The sequence below is a fragment of the Varanus komodoensis genome, unplaced genomic scaffold (genome assembly GCF_004798865.1).
Source record: "Varanus komodoensis strain SLA01 unplaced genomic scaffold, ASM479886v1 scaffold1, whole genome shotgun sequence".
Lineage (NCBI taxonomy): Eukaryota > Metazoa > Chordata > Lepidosauria > Squamata > Varanidae > Varanus > Varanus komodoensis.
In genome coordinates this window covers 99,175,105-99,194,340 of record NW_025335268.1, presented here as the reverse complement: position 1 = coordinate 99,194,340, position 19,236 = coordinate 99,175,105, and the positions used below count along the sequence as shown (strand labels likewise).

Below are 19,236 nucleotides of genomic sequence, written 5' to 3'. Positions count from 1 at the left end.
TTGTATCTTTGATTATATTTTCATTATACCAGCATTTAACCATGACGATCTGTTTACACATCAAACTAATAAAACCATTCTTTCAAAAGTAACAAAAAATGTTTATGAAAACCTAATATCTTGGAACACTTAGGTGAACTAACCAAAAGCCTGAGTACAGAAAACTACATAACAAAAATGTAATCAGTAACTAGAGCCTGGATGGAAAATATAACCCAGTAAAGTCTGGATGATCTCCTTCATTTAATATTCAGATCAACAACATAGTTATCACATATTGGCTACATTCATTAAAATTGCACATGTAGCAGCATACTATTCTTATTTTGTGACATTCTGATAATATGAGAAACTTTAAGATAGTCATGGCAAATTTTTAAATGGCTTAGAAGTCATAAGGCTTTGGAGGGAAATGACCTTTTCAATGCATCTCTTTGTTTCTCAAATTTCAGCATATACCGCTATTTTATGTTTCTATCTTTTTATAGTTAGGAGAGCAATACATGTTAAATGCACACAGAAATATATATAGTTTTTATCACACAGCTTCACAATACATTGAGCCAGTTATACCTTGATGATCAATCCCTATCCTAGGTATATACTGAATCCCTCATTACTGTCATATATGGCAAATTGTCATGATTTTTTTCCTGCAGGCATCCTTACTTATTACTTTATTTCTTATATAAGATCCCACCTTTTTACCACAAGGAACTCATAGCAACTTACAAGATCCTCCTCTTCCGTTCCAGTTTATCCTGCATAAAGTAGACTAGGCATAAAGTCAGTCACCCACCAAAAGTCACCCACTGAGCTTCATGGCTGAACTGAAATCTCCAGGTCCCAGTTCAACACTCTAACTACAATACTACAGTAGTTAGCAATATGCATGCACAGCAAAACAAAACAAAACAAAACAAAACAAAACAAAACAAAACAAAACCAAACAAGAATAACTCTGTTGTATTTTCATACCAATCAAAATGAAGGAAGAGTGCCACATTACACATAACCCAAGCTGCTGCTTAGCATTTCAAGTGGTTCCAGAAGGCATAAACAAGCTTTTCTCACTGAGGAAATCGTGCCTTACAGTGACAAGGGGTTAAGAGAGATTACTCTTGTCAGCCCCCTAATAAGATGTGAGACTAATATACAAGGATGCACTGTTAGAAAAAGATGAAGGATTTAGAAATGCTTTCTCAATCCATTTCTGCAAGCTTGTTAAGGCAGAAGGAAACTGTTTTGACTGGCCCATTACAAAATCTCTGATATTGAAAATGAAATGTCTCATACAAAATTCTTGCACGGTCTCCAAAGGCTCAAGTGGAATGCACATTTATAGTAAAAGGGTGTAGATTAATGCTCTAATTAGATTTTCATTTCTTAGTTTTATTTTTTTAAAGTTGCACCAAAAATGCTACTCTCAACACAATTTAGGGATTTATATACTAGCTTTCTTCAAAGAATCATATGTAAAGAATTTATTGAAATTTGACTCTGAACCACAGAACCATTTTGTTATTCTTAAGTCTTTAAGGCAAATATAAACCTGTAAGTTTAGAAAAAATATTTTGGGTCAGTATGCCTAGTAACAGTAATTTCTTAATTCTTGGGGATATGGAAGTACAACTCAGACCTATTTCTATGATGATTTTTTGGAAGGAAGAAACACCTACTTTAAGTTGTTTGGTCTTCTCTCGAAGGGTATGCCGGTACAACTGCAACTGTTCTGCTGCTTCTGGTCCTGGCTGACGGGCTAAGATGTGTTTCAGTTCTACATACAGTTTCTCTTTCTCCTGGAAGATAAAATAGGAGGAAGGCAACTTGTAAGTTACAGTTGCCCTCCACTTTAGAAGCTATGGAGGTAGCCCTAATATAAGGACATCAGAACAGAAAGATAAGGGACATTCAGAGCATGAAAACATTTCTAAGTTTACTCAGTTTGCTGAACTGTATGTAGTGCTTGACTTCTTGCCAATCTTTGTTATCTTAGCGTGATAAATATAAACATAAAAGCTGACCTTCTCATTGGCCAATTTACCGTGAATCTTATCCAAAACGTAACAGAGCATATATGCAAAAAGAGTTATGCAAAATTTTAATGAAAATTGTACATCATTACTTTATAACAAACCTTTAATATTTCCTTAACTTCATATGTTTTCAAAGAAATCAATTCATAATTCCTAATGTTCCCAATGGAGAGCTTATTCTATTTAAAATTTTTGCCATGTCATTCAGTCTCACAGGTCTCTGAAACTGGCTTTCAACAACAAAATTAATATATGAAAAATATGCAATAATCAACATTTCAAAAGTCCAAGAAGCCTAACAAAGTAGTCAGAATAGTGAAACTGAGATTTAATTGCAGCAACAGAACTGCAATATTACCTGAATAACCCAGAGACATAACAGATTTTTTATCAACAACACATGCAGAAATACAAATATGCTTGTTTATAACCTTGCTTTGAGAAAAGTACCAGTACCTTCATTGTTGTCAGCATTAATTTGAATTGTAGTTGACAAGGTCTTTCACTACAGTTCTTACATATCATGGTAGACTTAACTAACTTCTAACTATGATACACATCTCAAACCATATAGTTCTTAGTTACATCTGCTGGTATAACAAATCATGTTCCCATATGGTGGCTAATGCAAGACTCTGGTCACTACAGTTGTCCATTTATACCATCTCCTAACTGAAATATTAGGCTTTAGAACACTAATGTCTTAGACAGAACACACTGTAAATGTAAGCAGAGGCAGTGATAATGACATGTGCAACGTTCGCTGTTGGAGGTAACTGCACATTAACAAACTTGATCCTTGCTGTCAAGAATTTCTTCATGTAATTTTCATACTGCACTTGCATTTTCAAATATGCATTACATAAAGAGAGCAGTGATTTGTACTCAGTTATAAATTAAAATGAGACATTTTCTGTTGAAATAAGATAATATTTCAAATTTGGATACATATACAAATGGAATTTCTTTATGCTTCTGAAAGATAAACCTGGTACTATTTTGTTTATCATATTAATTTTGCTGTTCCTCCAAGGAAATTGAGGCAATGTTGTTCAATCCTTGCAAGATCAGTTAGGCTGAGAGAAAAGCCAATATCATCCAGGAGGTTTCAGAACTAAGAGGAAATTTGATTTCCCATATCCAAACTAGATCCTAGACCAATATGCTGGCTTTTACCCGCTAGAGTATCACAATATGTAACAGTGTGAACCAAGCAGAGGTAGCATTATGTCTTGTTTCAAGCATTGCTGTAATATAATAGTTTTATTTCACTGAATGTTGTAGCCTGTATCTCTACATGCTTGTTCTCAGGCTATCAAGGTTCTTTCCCTGATCCCTGGAAGGAGACTGACACCTTGCCATCCACCCAAGATGGCCTTACATCTTGGGTCTTGTGCTTTTAAACTCTTCATATTCATGTTTCACAGTTCTTGGAAGTACTAGGGGAGACTCCTCAGCCATATCTGCATCCATAATTCTAATGACCATGGCTATGTACTGTACTTCTTGAGGCTGTCATATCATTCCTTGATATGATTTCTCTTGTTTTCTCCATTTCTGAATCCTTTCAAACAATCCTCCTACTCTTCTCTCTAATCTTCTCTATGTTTTCTCCTTCTACCCGCTATCTCTTTGTTCTTTCCCTTCTCTACTCTCATAGAAACAGAGCAAGTCAGCAGGCGACTCCCAGGCCATCTAGTCTGACCATCAGCTCCAGCCAGCTCCGCTCATGACATGCCTACCTCTCTTCCCTCTCTTTTCAGCAGGGTTTGAATGATAAACCCCTCCCCTCCTAAGGATGCAAGCTAGTGTTTCCAAAGCATGCACAAACAACCACAATTTTTAAAATCACATTATACCCTTGTCTGGTATAGACAAAAAGAGCAGAGGTTTCCCACTTCCTCTGTCAATCTAGTGAGACTCTTCCCAAGCCCTCAGTTATGCTATTTCACCAGTTGAATAGTGGAAGGATAGTACATTTAGATCCTCTAGTGCATTTAGATCCTAGAAGAGCTGTCTCAGATGATTTACCAATAAACTCCAAGGACTTCCTTAACACCATTCTAATGAGTAGGGATTAGCAAAAAAATCTGCTTCTGAATGCAGAGGTTGTCCTTGTTGATATACTTCTGCAAGCACTCCAGGACAGCAAGGATACCATTTCTTTCAGCAAAACCACTTCAAAATACAGACAAAAGGCTCACTCCAATAACCACACAGGTTTGCTTGTTTTGACATGAGAACCCAACCAATGTATTTAACTGAAAATGAGTTTCAAACCAGCACTTCTCTAAGATACATTCATCATGATAGTTTGCCAACCAGAAAGGAAAAAAGATTCATTTAAATGGAAAGGGATGTAGGAAGATGACTGAACCTATATACATATTTTGTCTCACATTTAAGCTGACTTTGCTGATCATCCCCATTCCCTGCTCTTCTCGGTGCTATGTAACACTATAACTCTTCCTGTCAGGATTCTGGATGCAGATAAAGAAATGTACAAAAACATGCACACATTCCTATAATGTACACTCAATAGCATGGAACACGGCCAATATTTTCAAAAGCAATTCGTGATTTGAAAGCTAGAGAGAGTACACTTGTTATGATCAGAAATTACAAAAAAGGATAAAATTAGGCATCCATGACACCAAGATAAAATAAAATATACTTGAAGTTATACACTATTTATAGATTATGTTTTCTTTCATGGTACAACGTCATAATAATCACAAAAATTGGGAGAACACAATTTGCTCACAATATAGTGTGGTTTGTTTACTGCATTTTCTATATATGCTGAACAAAATATATATCTAGAAATAAACTTTTTCTACATGAAATGCTAATAGATTTTTCTTCAGATTTACTCTTAAGTGAAATTTCATTATGCCACTGAAAACATAATTGAGCCTTTTCACCCCTTTTGGATTTCCCATTAGTTGTTAAGTGTAGAAAATTGCATCAAACAATACAGCTTTGTTTTCAGAGCAATGCTAGGCATAGTTCATGTTCCTGCCTTGAATGGTACACAATTTGTAGTTTGTAAGAGGCCCTAGTAATGCAGGTAAAGTTGATGGAGGGCAGGTTTTATTTGCAATTGGTTTCCAATTTATTTCTCTCCTAACCATCAACAAGGACAACAAAGCCTTTTGAACACTGTGCAATGGGGTGTATAATAACCCTATTTAAAGACAACACATGCATTTCTTTCGGAAAGAGTAATCTATCTTATGCAGCAGAAACTACTTGTCTGTCTAATATATATTGCCTCTATAATCTAGCAGTAGCAGAGCCACCTGTCTTTTATCACATCCATGAGCCTTATCCACTAAACATCTTTTACATTTTGTCAGTTTATTTATCACTGGATGAAAAGCGCTATGTGTCAGGGGACATCAACAGGAAGTACTTCTCTGCTTTTCTCATCAGCAAAGCATGTGTTGACTGTGTGGCAATTCCAAACACTATGGTATGGTAGAGCGCCAGAGTACATTTTCTCCATGCCAGTTCCCCCTTCGTAAGTGACAACCATCAGCAGCAGCACCTTAAGGTTTACACAACTGGATAAATAACCTAAAGCAGGGAACAGCCCACAAATCTGGATGCCCTCCCTTATCCTGTATTTGAATAAGGATCCTGCATGGCCAAGGATTTCAGGATTTGACATTCTGGCTGCTGACTTGGAAATGTGCTAACCTCTTCCAAATGTTCTGCTGTACTCTTACTGCCAAGCTTCGAGACTCATCTGCAGTGGTCTCTCAAATATTCTCACTATTACTTGGATGTTATGTGGCATTGTTCTCCTCTAAATGCTGAATTAAATGTGAGAAAAAATACTGAGCAAAAGTCTCATCTGGACTTAAAAATAAACAAAAAAGAACACACCTTAGTTATAAAGAGGTCAGTCTAGAATTAAAATCATTTGTTTATTACAGTGATGCAAATTCAATTAATTAGAGAGCACTGCAGAACAATGAAGCCCATATAAACATTATATCAAAGGAAATAGTATTCCTTCTTTGGGCCTTCACATAAAATATCAAAAAATGCAACTGCATATTGCTCAGATTATTTTATATACTGGTATCTGTCCTTCAACGCTGGGATAGGATGGGCTATATGACCCACTGAATAAATAAATGATGATATTTATAGAAGGATATAGAAGGATATGGTGACAGAGAGAATTCCTATAAAATTCCTTTTGTCAATAAGGATGGAGAAAAAGTAAACATTGCAGAAGACAAAGGGGCCTACCACAACAAAGGCTCTGCCAGTCTCTAACCCCCCCTCCCCCATGGGTATCACATAACTATTCCTCACCAAAAAGAGAAAAAAAGGAACTCAGAGTAAAAATCTGGGTGATGTGTCTGCCATTATTTGTCTTCCACATAATTTGTATAAAGTTCAGGATTATTTTTAGCTGGGGAAAATCCTGCCAGTCTGAGATTCCTTTCTTAATTAGAAATCTGCACATCTGCCTCAAAGATAAACCATGACAGTGTGTTTCTGAAACCTGTCTCTCATCTTATTTTGACACTTTCTTTTCTCCCTCTCCTTCCGAATGTGAACTAACTCCTCTCTTAGCCAAATTTTGTCTGGCTAGTGCTCTAACTTGATTCAGTTAGAGCGCTAGGTACAAAGATGTAAGTAAGCCAGATCAGTGAACTTGCCTGATCTCTACTGTGCTATGCACAACATGCAAACAAAGTGGGTTTTTGCCAACTCCCAATATAAAATTTTTGATAAACTGATCATGGTTAGGCACCAGGGCAGCACCTAGTAGTAATGGAACAGGACCCAGAATGTGGTTACTTGCCCCCTGCCGCCAAGCAGTACAATTCTACCACAAGCATGAAGGAAGCGAGAAAATGTCTTTTACTAAAGATGCCATTCATGCACTGAAAATACTGCATGGAAGTCCTGCTTGCTGCACTCTGTTCCCATGTCAGGTTGGTTAACAAAAGCCAGTATCTCAAATCACTGGAGTACATAAATCTGTAGACCTCTTCCTTGAGGTAATGGGATGCTGTGCAGGGAAAGCGCAACACAGGAGCTATCCATCTGAATACACCAGGGGGTTCATTTTGATAGGGATTGCTTGTTTCTTTGTGACTTAAGTCACACTTGTTTAGAAGATGACAAAAGTGCTAACTCAGTCATTAGGAAGTCCAGTCTGTCATTTTAGCTGGTGATGATCAATGGTTTCACTTCTAATAAAGATGGATTCACCATCAAAGTGGATGTTACAGTTCTAGTATTTCAATGGTGTAAGCTTGGTTACATATTTCAGAAATAACTCATGTTCTTGTTATACACCAAGAACCTTCTCAATCCATTTTGCAAATCCCTTTCATACATTTCTCCAACACCTCTACCTGTCTCTTAAGCGTAAGTATGCAGAATGCCATACATTTTACTGTAACATTTTACATGTTTCTAGGCACCTGCAAGCCTGAGCAAATGCAAGTAATGTTTTATGTTTCCCCTTCTCTTTATGGTGAGAGGTGCAGGAAATACACCCACTTGAGGTTTATTAATGAACACCAAAATATTAAGAAATGAACAAACTAAGAAGACAGTGGCAGTTTTAACATGCATATCAGATGTTCGTTATCACATAATCAGTTCAACATCTGTCTCCACAAAAATCTTAGCACTATCCATGCTAGAACCCAAATTGGCTTCTCATTATCTCTCCTAGCAACTACCTGGACTAAAATTGCAATACACTCTGCTTAGTAGTAGATAGAATTTCCATAATAGTTTTGGATATTCCAGGAAAAGATATTTTGAGATCACAGGAAATGGAAGGGTACTAAAATGCTGTTATTCTTCATAGTGAGACTGACGTCCTACTTAAAGTTCAAAAGACATGCAAGTTAAGAACTATATTTTAACTGTAAGTTTATTTTTAAGCATGTTTATTATTGTAAAACCAAAAAACATTTAATCTGACAAAGGTCTTCAGCATAATTAATAGAGAAGGAGAGAAACTTCAGTGAGACTACTAGTCTAAGAAGTTTTACACAGGATTGCTGAGGAAAATAGTTAATCTGCCTTGGGGGTTTCATCGCTTATTGACATTATAACTGAAATGTCAACAGCACTGAACTCCCCAACCGTTTTTTTTAAGATGTCATGAAGCTCTGACGTTTCCAAGTGGGCTAAGAACTTTCTGCAAGCTGTTACATAAGAGGCTGGTATTTTTGCTAATATGACCATACTTGATTCTATTCATTTTACTTCTATAAGCACAGTGAGATTGTGTTTCTTCTTTTTAAGATATGGCATAATAAAATAATTTTCAGCTCAGGTTGTCTATAATGAAATGTTTTATGAGGCACATGAAAAATTAGCATACAGTAACCTTCACTTCCCAACAGTGGGAAAAAGTTGCCTCAAGCTCTCAATTTCTGCAATATGAATGTTCTTAATCAACTAGTCTCTAAAGGTCTTACTCTTATACTAAAATTTCATATATGTCAGCAGACACCTGTAAAAGCTGCAGCATCCTAAAACAGTTCAGTACATATAGATTAGTCTGTCTTTCTCATTCATTGTGGCTTGCATGTCATTTTCACTGTATTTTAAAAAGCCTTCCTCATCAGTATTGCAAAAACTCATGGCTGCACTACAGGACAATAAGGACAATTTATCAAGCCCTATAATCTAATCAGAACAACATATGCCCTCAAAGCATCTGCAATTTAGCCCTCCATGGTTACAGACCTCAATAGATACACAAAACCTTTATTCTTCAGTAACATTTGCAGACTTTTAAGCAATTTTTCACAATGCAGGTAAATGCAAATTTCATGGCACAGACATTCTCTTACTGCTTAGTATATAACTACTGCACAGAGAACCTATCAATTCACCCAAGTGAATTTCAAGATGAAAGATAATATGTGTTTCCATAAATGTTCTGATAAGATCATATTAAATTATTAAAATCCCTCCCACAGGACTTGGATCCTTCTTTGTTCTTGCATCAGACAGAGGATACTTTGATTTCTCAGATGGATTTCCTATGGTGGGAGATATATAGGATCCTGTTGATTCTCCTAGACATTCAGAAGTTTCTGATTCCATAAATCATGATAAGATGAACTGAAAATAGGAAAGCACTATGATACAGTGATTTTATAATATTGAGAAAATACCAGAAGTTGTTGCTAGAAGTCTTCTATCAGAGACCATATATTTCAGAATAAGGCCATCATTTGCTGATGGCATCCACCTATTTACCTCCCTTTCATCCAATCTAGATGTAATGGCTAATATTCTAAACACATGCTTGGAATCAGTAATGGACTGCATGAGGAATAAGAAACTGATCCATAATTCAGGCAATATGGAAATGTGGTGATTGTTAACAACCTCTGGAGTTGGATTTCCAGCTTAACCAGAATTCAATGGCCTTGAAGTCAAGCAAGACTTCTCGTGCTGATCAGACTGCAACTTGCTCAAATTTCTGAAATGGTTCTCAGTTGACTTCTGAGCACAATTCAAAATGCTAGTGTTCCCTTTTAATGCTCCGTACCTAGCAAAGGGTATCTCCTGCCTCACATCAACTTGCACTTTTGAATGATAAAATAATACAAATATATTTATTTTTTATATTCATATTCCATATGTCTCCCATTGTGAAACTCAAGGTGGCTACATGCAGTTCCCAGGTGGTCTTGCCTTCAAGCTCAGGCCACATGGAGGATACTTTATGCGTCTTCAGACCATATTCTAGGACTAATTTAATTAGAATTAGATGAATCTATCAATGGAGATATTATTTTTGAAGATACTGTTTACTGTCAATTTCACAGTTGTAGTTAATATATTGATTTTCTGGTGTTTTACTCTATGCATGCATGTATTTATTTTCATATTTATGAGCCTCTAAGTAGCTCAAGTGTACTCTCTAGGCTGTGTACAACAGCAACATATCACCCGCATTTTTGTCATTTATTTGCCATCACCTGTATTTTTGTTGTTTCAAGTTAACTTCCTTCCCAAGTGACAGCAGTTTCTTCCTAGATAGAGAGCTTCATGAATTTTTTTTGCATGAAAAACTGAATGTGAAAATGTCAAATTGTGGAAAGGATACACAATAAGGGAACTGAGGAAAGTCCTAGTCAACAATCTGCAGGATAGTCTGAGGTGATGTCCCTGTTTCAGACTCAATTCATTGTGGCCTGGATGCTGCAATATCATCCCTGAGGTGCTTCTCCAGCTCTTAAAGTGCTTTTTAGGAGTGTATTTGTTCCCTGCAGTATGAAGCTGATTGCACCGAAATGACTAACATTTTCAAAACAACTTAATGAGAGAAGAAGATACCCTACAGCCTCTTACAAGATGTTCACTCTCACCTTGCCTTCCAATGACATAAGTTGAACACATTATCACTATACTCAGCATGTTTTTGAAGGACAAAGTATAAGCATTTTCTGCATTTAGTTGGTTTGCCTTCTTCTTTGGTTAAGGCTAAGAAGGAGTTTTCTATTTACCAAGATAACAAATCAATAGTTCCAATTCCCTTTTGTGGGACACTAAGGCTGTCATACTATATACACTTGTAAGAGAGCAAATCCCATTGTACACAACAGGGCTTACTTCCACATAAACATAAATAGGATTGTCTTGCAAATAGTAAAATAACAGATTAGCAGAAATCATGGGATTTTCTTGGTGCAAATGATAAAGAACAAAATGAAAAAACTGCATGATGATACTAAGCACAAAAACAGAATCTCTTCATATCTTAGAAAGTATGGTGGGCACAATCCTATCACTTACATCCATCTCAGTTTAGCACACCAGGTATCCTAGAAGAGCACAAACCACTGGTTTCTCCAGTGTACAGCAGAATTTTTTCTGCTTCCAGTCTGCAGAACATAGATGAACAATGTAATTTTCCTTCTGGAAAATTAGCTCAAGTAACATTATATGTTACTGGCTACCATGGTAAGAGGAAACACTTGCCATTCCATCTTGTAGCTAGTGAAGTAGCAAAGGTTTGTAATTTTCTGGCTCTGAATTAAACTTCAAGAATGCTCACCTCCAATACAAGATAAATCTCATGACTCTGAGTTCTTCTCCACCTTATCTGAATTCCTCTCCCAGGTTCTATCTACATGCCTAATTCCAAATCAGGTTATAGGGGAGTGACTCTTTTAACCATCACTACTTGTATCCACCCACTAGCAATTCAGAAGGGAGAGACTATCAAAGATTACCCACAGTTGTCCCAAGCAGAATGGGAAGTGGGGGCAAAGTTTACTTGCAAATGCTTTCTATTTATCTAAAGCATTTATACCCAACCTGTCCAGAAGCAAAAAACAGGTCACAATATTTTAAAATTTGCATAAACTCACATGCCTGTATAAGAATATATTCTCAATAATAAAGTTACAGCATATTTTACCTAGCAGATAATTTTGGTAAGGCATACTTAACTTTCAGATGATTAAGAAAATGAGTTCTTGAAACTGGTGGTATTTACCTATTGTCCAAAATACCAATGGAAAAAAAGATCATTGTGGTATCTCACAGACTAACTTATTTACTGTGGCATGAGCTTTGGTAGATAAGATGTACGTACACACACATTGGTACCCATTATGTTTACAATTCAGAATTCAAGGTCAGGCTGCAATTTCAAGTAAACAACCTGGGGTGTAAGAATCAATGAAGGCATACTTTTGAGAAAACATACTGTAGACAGGATAACTAAAATCAGATATCACAATCTGCAACTCGCTCTCCCAACACTATGCACTGAAAGCTGCAGTTATGTTAACATGCTGAGAAAAAAGATGTTTTCCACAGCTTTCTGGAAAACTAGGAAGAATTAAATTCATTTGCAGAGTAGATGCGCTATCATTGAATGTCACTTTTGTAACCTGTATCTCATGGTCTGTTAGAGGGTCCACTTAAATACCTTGATGCACATAGGCGATGGCTGTAGCTATTCATAATTAACATACTGAAGTGTCTCTACAGAAGACTTTTTTTTCTGACCTTTCATTCACTTTTGGAATACCACTAAGTAGGAATAAGTCAAGCCATGATAGATGAAAAATGAAAACTCTACTGGCCAGTTTTAGCCATCTTCTAGTATTCCACAAGAACAAATACCTTGAAATTCTGAAGCCTAACTAGGGGAAGGACAATAATAATATAACTCATGCACATAAATCAGATCTTGGTTTATCCTGCCACTCAGAATTGCAGCAGGCTGAGTGCATCCAGAGCCCATGTCTCACCTGTATAATAAAATTCATGCACATCCATTAAAATGCAGTGAACAAAAGCTTCCCTTGACACCTATCTATCAAAGATAGGTTAGATGGAATTACATAAATCCCAAGTGATGCAATGGGTGGAATTTCATGACCCTGCAGAATTACATTTTAGCTCTCAGGGATCTTTTAAATTCCCCTAAAACATAAAAGGAATTAATTATTCATAGAGTTTTCCCAAACTAATATCCGTTCCAGCTGCAACTTTCTCCTCTTCATAACTAGCACCTTTAGTCTGAAAAGATATCTAGCTGAGATACTATCAACATAGCTAAAAATGTTAAAGATTCCCCAGGGTTCCAATCTTGATCCAATTTTGCCTAATTCCTCTGTCAAATTTGCATCTTGCTGTTATCAAAAAGAACATTTATCACAAAAATATGTCTTTGTGCATACCAAATGAATCCACAAAGATTCAATGAGACCTACATTGAAAGGGGAAATTATTGCAACTGCTTTATTTGAGTGCTAAGTGATCTACTTTATTTTCTCCATCTCTTGATGCTAGATAATCACAATTGGCTCTTATTGGAAAACAATTTTCCTTTTATTAAATGCAGGTGGTTACCTCCAATTGATGCAATTAAACTAATCATTATCGTTCCTGGCTTGCTTTTTAAACAGAAGATTATGAAGGTTTTATTCTCATGTGTCTATTTGAAAGATGAGGAAAAACTAGCAGAAACATCAGCAAAATATTTCTAATATGCTACTTATCATGCTCTTAAGTTAAAAAATGTATGATTATGTTTTAGTTCTTAATATAAGTTAAAATTAGAAATGCTAATCATTCTCAAACTGTGTAATACCATGCTGATGTTGCATCATTCCCAAGGCATTCCAGGAAGAGCTGTCAGTAGGAAACTGGAAAGAAAGACTTGTTAAACTCTTAAAGTTAAAAAGCAAGGAAGAGGTGCAACCATTAAGTAAATGGTAGACACGTATGCATGCACACACCAAATGGTGGGCACATTTCTCCATTCCTAGGAAACAGCGTCACCCCATACTCACCATGGCACATCTATGAGGCAACGAGATTATCAAGAGACTTGTAGGATTTCAGCCCAGCATTCATTTATTTAGGGAAACTGCTACCACAGTCTCTTGGGAGGCTAGCCAAATCAGAAAACTGTGATGCAATCTCAATAAGACTTCCCAAGTAAAGATCTCAGACTACAAGACATTAGGCTTTCTGCGCATATGGACATGGCTTGCAAGTAATGGCTATGAGTTATTCAACCCAACAGCATACCATTAGTTAGCTCTGGGTTGTTTAACCCCTACGTAACCCAGAGTTTTCATGTTCAGGCAAGGAGTTGTTTAGGAAAGCAGAAGTAGGTGAAGGGGCAGCGACCAGCATACTTGCTTGTTGCCACACATTAACAACTGATCTATGGATTGTTTTATCATGCAAAGTGGGTCTGTTTTATAATCTACCTGTGATCATCCAAAAAGAATCAGAACAAGGAAACTATGATGATGATGATGATGATGACAAGACAAGCACTTGAACTATGCCCAGTGATTTACGATGAAGGAACTGTCATTTTCAGGTAACAAGGTTCCCAGTTATTCAGACATATGTTCATTGACTAAAAACCAGTTTTGGGCAGTCATCTGGCAGGCACTTGAAATAACAAGGCATCAAGCAATAAGCTTTTGTACCCACTGATTCTGAGATTAGGCTACTCTGATCATGACCGTTTCAGGGAGTATTCTGTTTCAGGGAGTACTGGCAGGTGGCAATATACCACTTTTAATTGATATATTCTATAAGAAACCAAACATTTTCCTCACATCAAGATGAGAAGGCAAAAATTACTCACGTTTGGCAACACTTGTTGCTAGCTCTCTCTTTTATAAATATGTGTGGGGAAAGTGCAAGTTGGTGCTGATTTGCAAGTACAAACTCACTGCACTGTTTTCTATACATGTTGCTCAAGCAATGGCTGAGTTCTGGGAATCAACACATTTGCCAGGGCAGAGTGATGCAGAAAGTGTGGAACCTACAACTGCCAGCATCATTTCACAAGCAGTAACCAGTATGGAACTCCCTTGCAAAGGAGTTATTTCTTCCTTAAAGGCTTTCTGCTCTCTTCTCAAAACCTTTGTTTCTGATGTTCCTAGTAACTGATATTCAGGGGCATACTGCTTCTAGTATGGAGGTAATACATAGCCTTATGACTAGTAGCCACTGTTGGCAGGCTGACTGGCATTACGTCTTAGCATCTGGTCACATGCTCAGGCCCAGATCTAGCAATTTAACTTGAACAGCTGCATAAAAATCCAGTGGCTTGCAGTGGAAGTAGGCATATAAATCTGGGTAAACATAAGTACACCCCATGTAAAGAGTCACATACCTCCAGTGTTGTGTAATTATTGTTAAGTACAATGCCCACAGATCCACAACGTTCTGTGCAACACTTCAGAAGACTACATTCTGAGTAGATGCTGGTATTATCTTGTACTGTTTTCACCCTTTCTTTAGCATGGTTTTAACATTTGCTATTCATTACATGTACATTCCACCTTGCCTCCAAGGACCCCCAGACAGTATAAATGAGGCACCTCATCCGCCATGTCATCACACAACCCTGTGAGGCAAGTTAGGTTGAGAGTCAAGGACTGGGCCAAAGTGATTCAGTGAGCTTCTTCATTGAGTGAGGACTCCCAAATCCCTTTCCCACATTCTATTATATCACTTCAGCTTTCTCTATGAATTCCGAATGTCAGTTCTCCACTACTCCCACTGGTTCTTGGACCCTCACTTCATCACTGAAATTATGTTCCTGGCCTCCCAAAGGCTTGATATTACTGATATGTATTGATGTGTGATGAGCTCAATACTGAAGGCTGCATCAGTTCTGGCCACCTAAATACCCACTACTGCTGATGGAACAGCCTACGAACAGCCCTTTTCAAGGCTCCATTTTCACGACAAGTGCAGAGATTTCTCCATATCCTAGCTCAATCTTCAGGAAATATCCAGTGGTACCCCTGGAGAGGGATTGGCCCAAGGCCACCATGGACCTTTACATTTTAAAATAAGAACCTCATTCAGAAATGCATCAAGATGGTTTGTAGATCCAACCCACTCACAGAAAGTCTGTTCTCTGAAAGAGTTCAACTTGGCCTACATTTATCTCTAACAGCTGGCCAGTGGGATAGGAGAAATAGTTGAGTATGTTCATGCAATGTAATGTCAGAAAAGCAGGAGCTTCACTTTGATTGGGTTTACATGAAACATCAGCCCATTGTGGGTGACCAATTATAAAGCATTGTCACACTGTGACAACTCCCACCAGGCAGCTTGTTTTTCCCAACAAGTCACCCTAACAAACCACAGAACTCCTCAGGGACTCCAGCAATGTGTGGAGTTGAATAACCTGTAGCTAATTCTAATGTTCATCCCTGAACATGCTTATCAGCTATAAAAAAGCTGATAGCTATCTCTGGAAACCTGATAAATTGAGGAAGATTCGGCTAGGGAAGAAAGGCATCAAACTTCTGTCTTGAAACAGATATTTCCACAGAAAATGGAGTAAAATGCTCAGATTTTCATCATCCATACCCAAAATTTACAGGGTAAGCTATTCGGATTTACCACCATCTGAACTGCTCAAAGCATTCTTTATCCAAACACATTATCCAGTTTGGACTCATATTGTCCAAATCTTGTAATTTTAAGAACCTGCCATTGAATATGATAGAAACATCTCTCTCCATTCCCTGGACCACTTTCTTGTTTGGACTTAATCTTCCTTTAGTGCTTGGCCTCATCCCAATGCTTGGTATTTTAGCTTGTGTAGTAGAGGATCTAGTGTAGTAGAGGATCCATGGGAGGTACTGCTCGGGGCCTGCACCCTCCTGCTCTTACCTTGAAATCTGGACTTAGTCTGCTGATAGGATGGACCAGAGAGGCACTAAAATGAGAGACCAGCCTATACGTATGTGTATAACCTGCTTTGGAACCACTTCTAGAATTCCCTGCTTGCACTCTTTGTGACTCTTAACTTTGCATTGTAAGTACACTGCAAAGATTATAATTCTTTCATGGATGCAGTTAAAGGACTTCCGGCTTTTTCTTTAATTAAGCCTTGAGCCTATAACTCTAATGGAGCTGTAAAATGTCTAAAACATGTGACATTTAACTTTTTATCAGGAAATTTGCTACAACAAGTAATCTTGACTTTGGTGCCCTACTTCAGCCTATGTGCCTAAAGGATTGGGCTCATGACATCTTTTCAATTCTGCTCTATTTTCTGGGGAAACCTTTCCCAACAGCCTCTATCACTTTACTCATTTTTTCCTGTCAAATGATCATGAGTATTTGTGTGTGCATGCAAGGCACTAGAAATTGTTCTGAGTGTTTTAAATTTAGGTTGCCCAAGTGTTCTGCCTTCCTCTCATCCTGACTGACTTTGCACAAAGATTAACCATTGCACTTCAGCTGCTGCCAGAGACAAAGCACTATAGCTCCCCCTCTAGCTCACAGACTTCACCCCATCCCAGATAGCCTTCACAGCTCTGTTTTCTTTCGTTAGTCCACAACCACAATCTACCCTGATTTGGGTCCATACCTAATTCACATTTCAACATTCTAACCTTCCATGATCCATGTGAGTGCTAATTTCCCCACCCACTGAGTCCTAAACATAGCTGTCTATGGTATTCATTTTTTTCTGCCTTATCTGTATAGTATTCCTAATGTTGTTCATTGTAAATGAATTGACTGAATCTGTGTTCAAATTCCTTAGTATTTTTTACCAGATAATTTACCGGATTCTCATATAACACTGGTCCTCTATCAACTACACTAGCTGCTGATTGAAATCCAGGCCCAATTTAAGGTGCTGGTGTTAACCTTTAAAGCCCTAAACAGCTTGGGACCAGGATACCTGAAGGAACGTCTTCTTGCTTACACGCCCTCCCACTCCTTTAGATCTGAGGCAGAAGCCCTGCTCCAGGAACCCTATTTGAAGGAGGTTAGAAGGGTGAATACCTGGAGGAGGGCCTTCTCTGTGGTGGTGCCCCAACTGTGGAATATGCTCCCTAGAGAGCTTCACCTGGTGCCAACGTTATATTCTTTTCAGCACCAGGCAAAAACCTTTTTATTTGCCCATTATTTTAATATTTAATTATTTTAATTAGGTTTTAACATTGTCATGCTCAGTATTGTACTTGTGTCATGATTTATTGTTGTAAGCCATCCTGAGACGTCTTGTTAAGGATGGGGTATAAATATTGTTAATAAATAAATAATCCATATATGATTACTGTGTACCTGTCTTTATTCCTATGTGTTAAATAACTTTCTTTCTTTAAAGTTATCCTTACATACATGTACGAGAGGGATAAATCTGATGAGAAGCGTCATGGTGAACACTGGAAGATTTCTTAGTTGCATATACCTTCACTGATAGCCTTATTGTCCATGAATTTGTCTAATTTCTCTATATCTCGGTGGCCATCATTGTGGTAGAGGATTCCATGAACTATGGGCTCTGTTAATAAGTACTCCATTTTACCTGAACTGAATCCTTCACCATTCAGCTTCATTGAATGACCGTGGGAGAAGGAGATTATGAGAGGAGAAGAAAAACCTGTGTCACTAGTCTGGTGAAGCTTTGCTGGCATCGTGTGGGACACAGCATGTGCATTCCATCACCATAAACTCAGGAATGAGATGGCAACAAAATGCAGCTTTTGCTGCGTCACAACAAGTTGGGAGTGGTGATACTTCAAATGAAACAATATTACAGGATTATATACTTGAGAAGAGAGCATAGCAAGAGGACCATGAGAATCTTCATGGGTAGTAGATGTTGGAAGTGAGAAGGATGTCTATTTTGCTGACTGGGATTCATCAGAATCAGAATGTGAAGCAGACCAAAATGGAGCTGGGGAGGATGGGTTGTGCCATGACACTGAAATGGAAGAGGCAGATGTGCTTATCCTAAGGTTAGAGGCATCAGGTGGGCAGGCAGTTGCTGGGAATATTCACGATATACAGCAGATGGGAGAGGACCATGAGCATGGGAGTTTCTCAGACATGGGGTTCTTCACCTCATGAAAAGGCATCAGCAGAGGTGGGTGGAGTGGAGGCGTGCTCACTTTCAGAAGTCGCCTTCCAAAGAGGTGGGACTCAGGCACATGCTCATAAAGAGGTTTCCCGGAGCTGATTACTAGCTTGGGTTCAAAAAACTGCTCTGTGCATGCCCAGAGAATCATTCTGGGAGATTTGGGCTTTTGGATCAATAAAGAATGCATTGCACGGAAAAATACTTCTGAATGCTTGAAGGAGGAACTTTGGCTTGCAACAGCAGCTATAGAAATCAGAAAAAAATGTGTCTGACAAATTAAAGTGTCCAACATAAATATTGCAGCATGCTAAGGACACAGGAATAACAAATTCTATTAACCAGGTAGCAGAATATAAAAGCCTGTGAAAAACATCCTATTTTGGCAGACAAAATGCCAAGTACTGTATAAAGAGAAAAGGGCATGAAGAAAAGAGAACCCGAGAAAACACTCCTAGAGGACACAGTAATGCATGGAGGTACCTACATCTTCCACTTTAGATATTACACTGGAGATTCTGGTCCAAGCCAGATCAAAGGCAATTTGAAAAAAATGTGCCATTGTTCACTCTGTAGGATGCTATGCATCACCACTGTATGCTGTATTAGACACCTGCTGGGAGGAGTGGAGTTGTTGTTCTTGGTATTTGCTTTCCAGAGCATCTAAAGTAGCAGACTTTATGGGAAGGGAATCCTTTTCTGAGGAAGAATGGTGATCCTCAGAAAACCTAGATCTTACAACAAAGCAATTTTGTGGAAAAATCAGTACATTAACTGCTTAATGTACAAACTGAGGGAAAGTTTCAACAAGGA

The 19,236-nt window shown here is 37.9% G+C and overlaps 1 protein-coding gene across 1 annotated transcript in view; it reads right to left on the bottom strand.

Moving 5' to 3' along the window:
• CFAP58 (cilia and flagella associated protein 58) overlaps positions 1–19,236 on the bottom strand; it is a 103,685-nt gene that overhangs the window by 10,345 nt on the left and 74,104 nt on the right. The window contains exon 16 of the mRNA XM_044431375.1: positions 1,680–1,799. Within this exon, the coding sequence (XP_044287310.1) occupies positions 1,680–1,799 (120 nt within the window). The remainder of the gene's footprint in view (positions 1–1,679; positions 1,800–19,236) is intronic.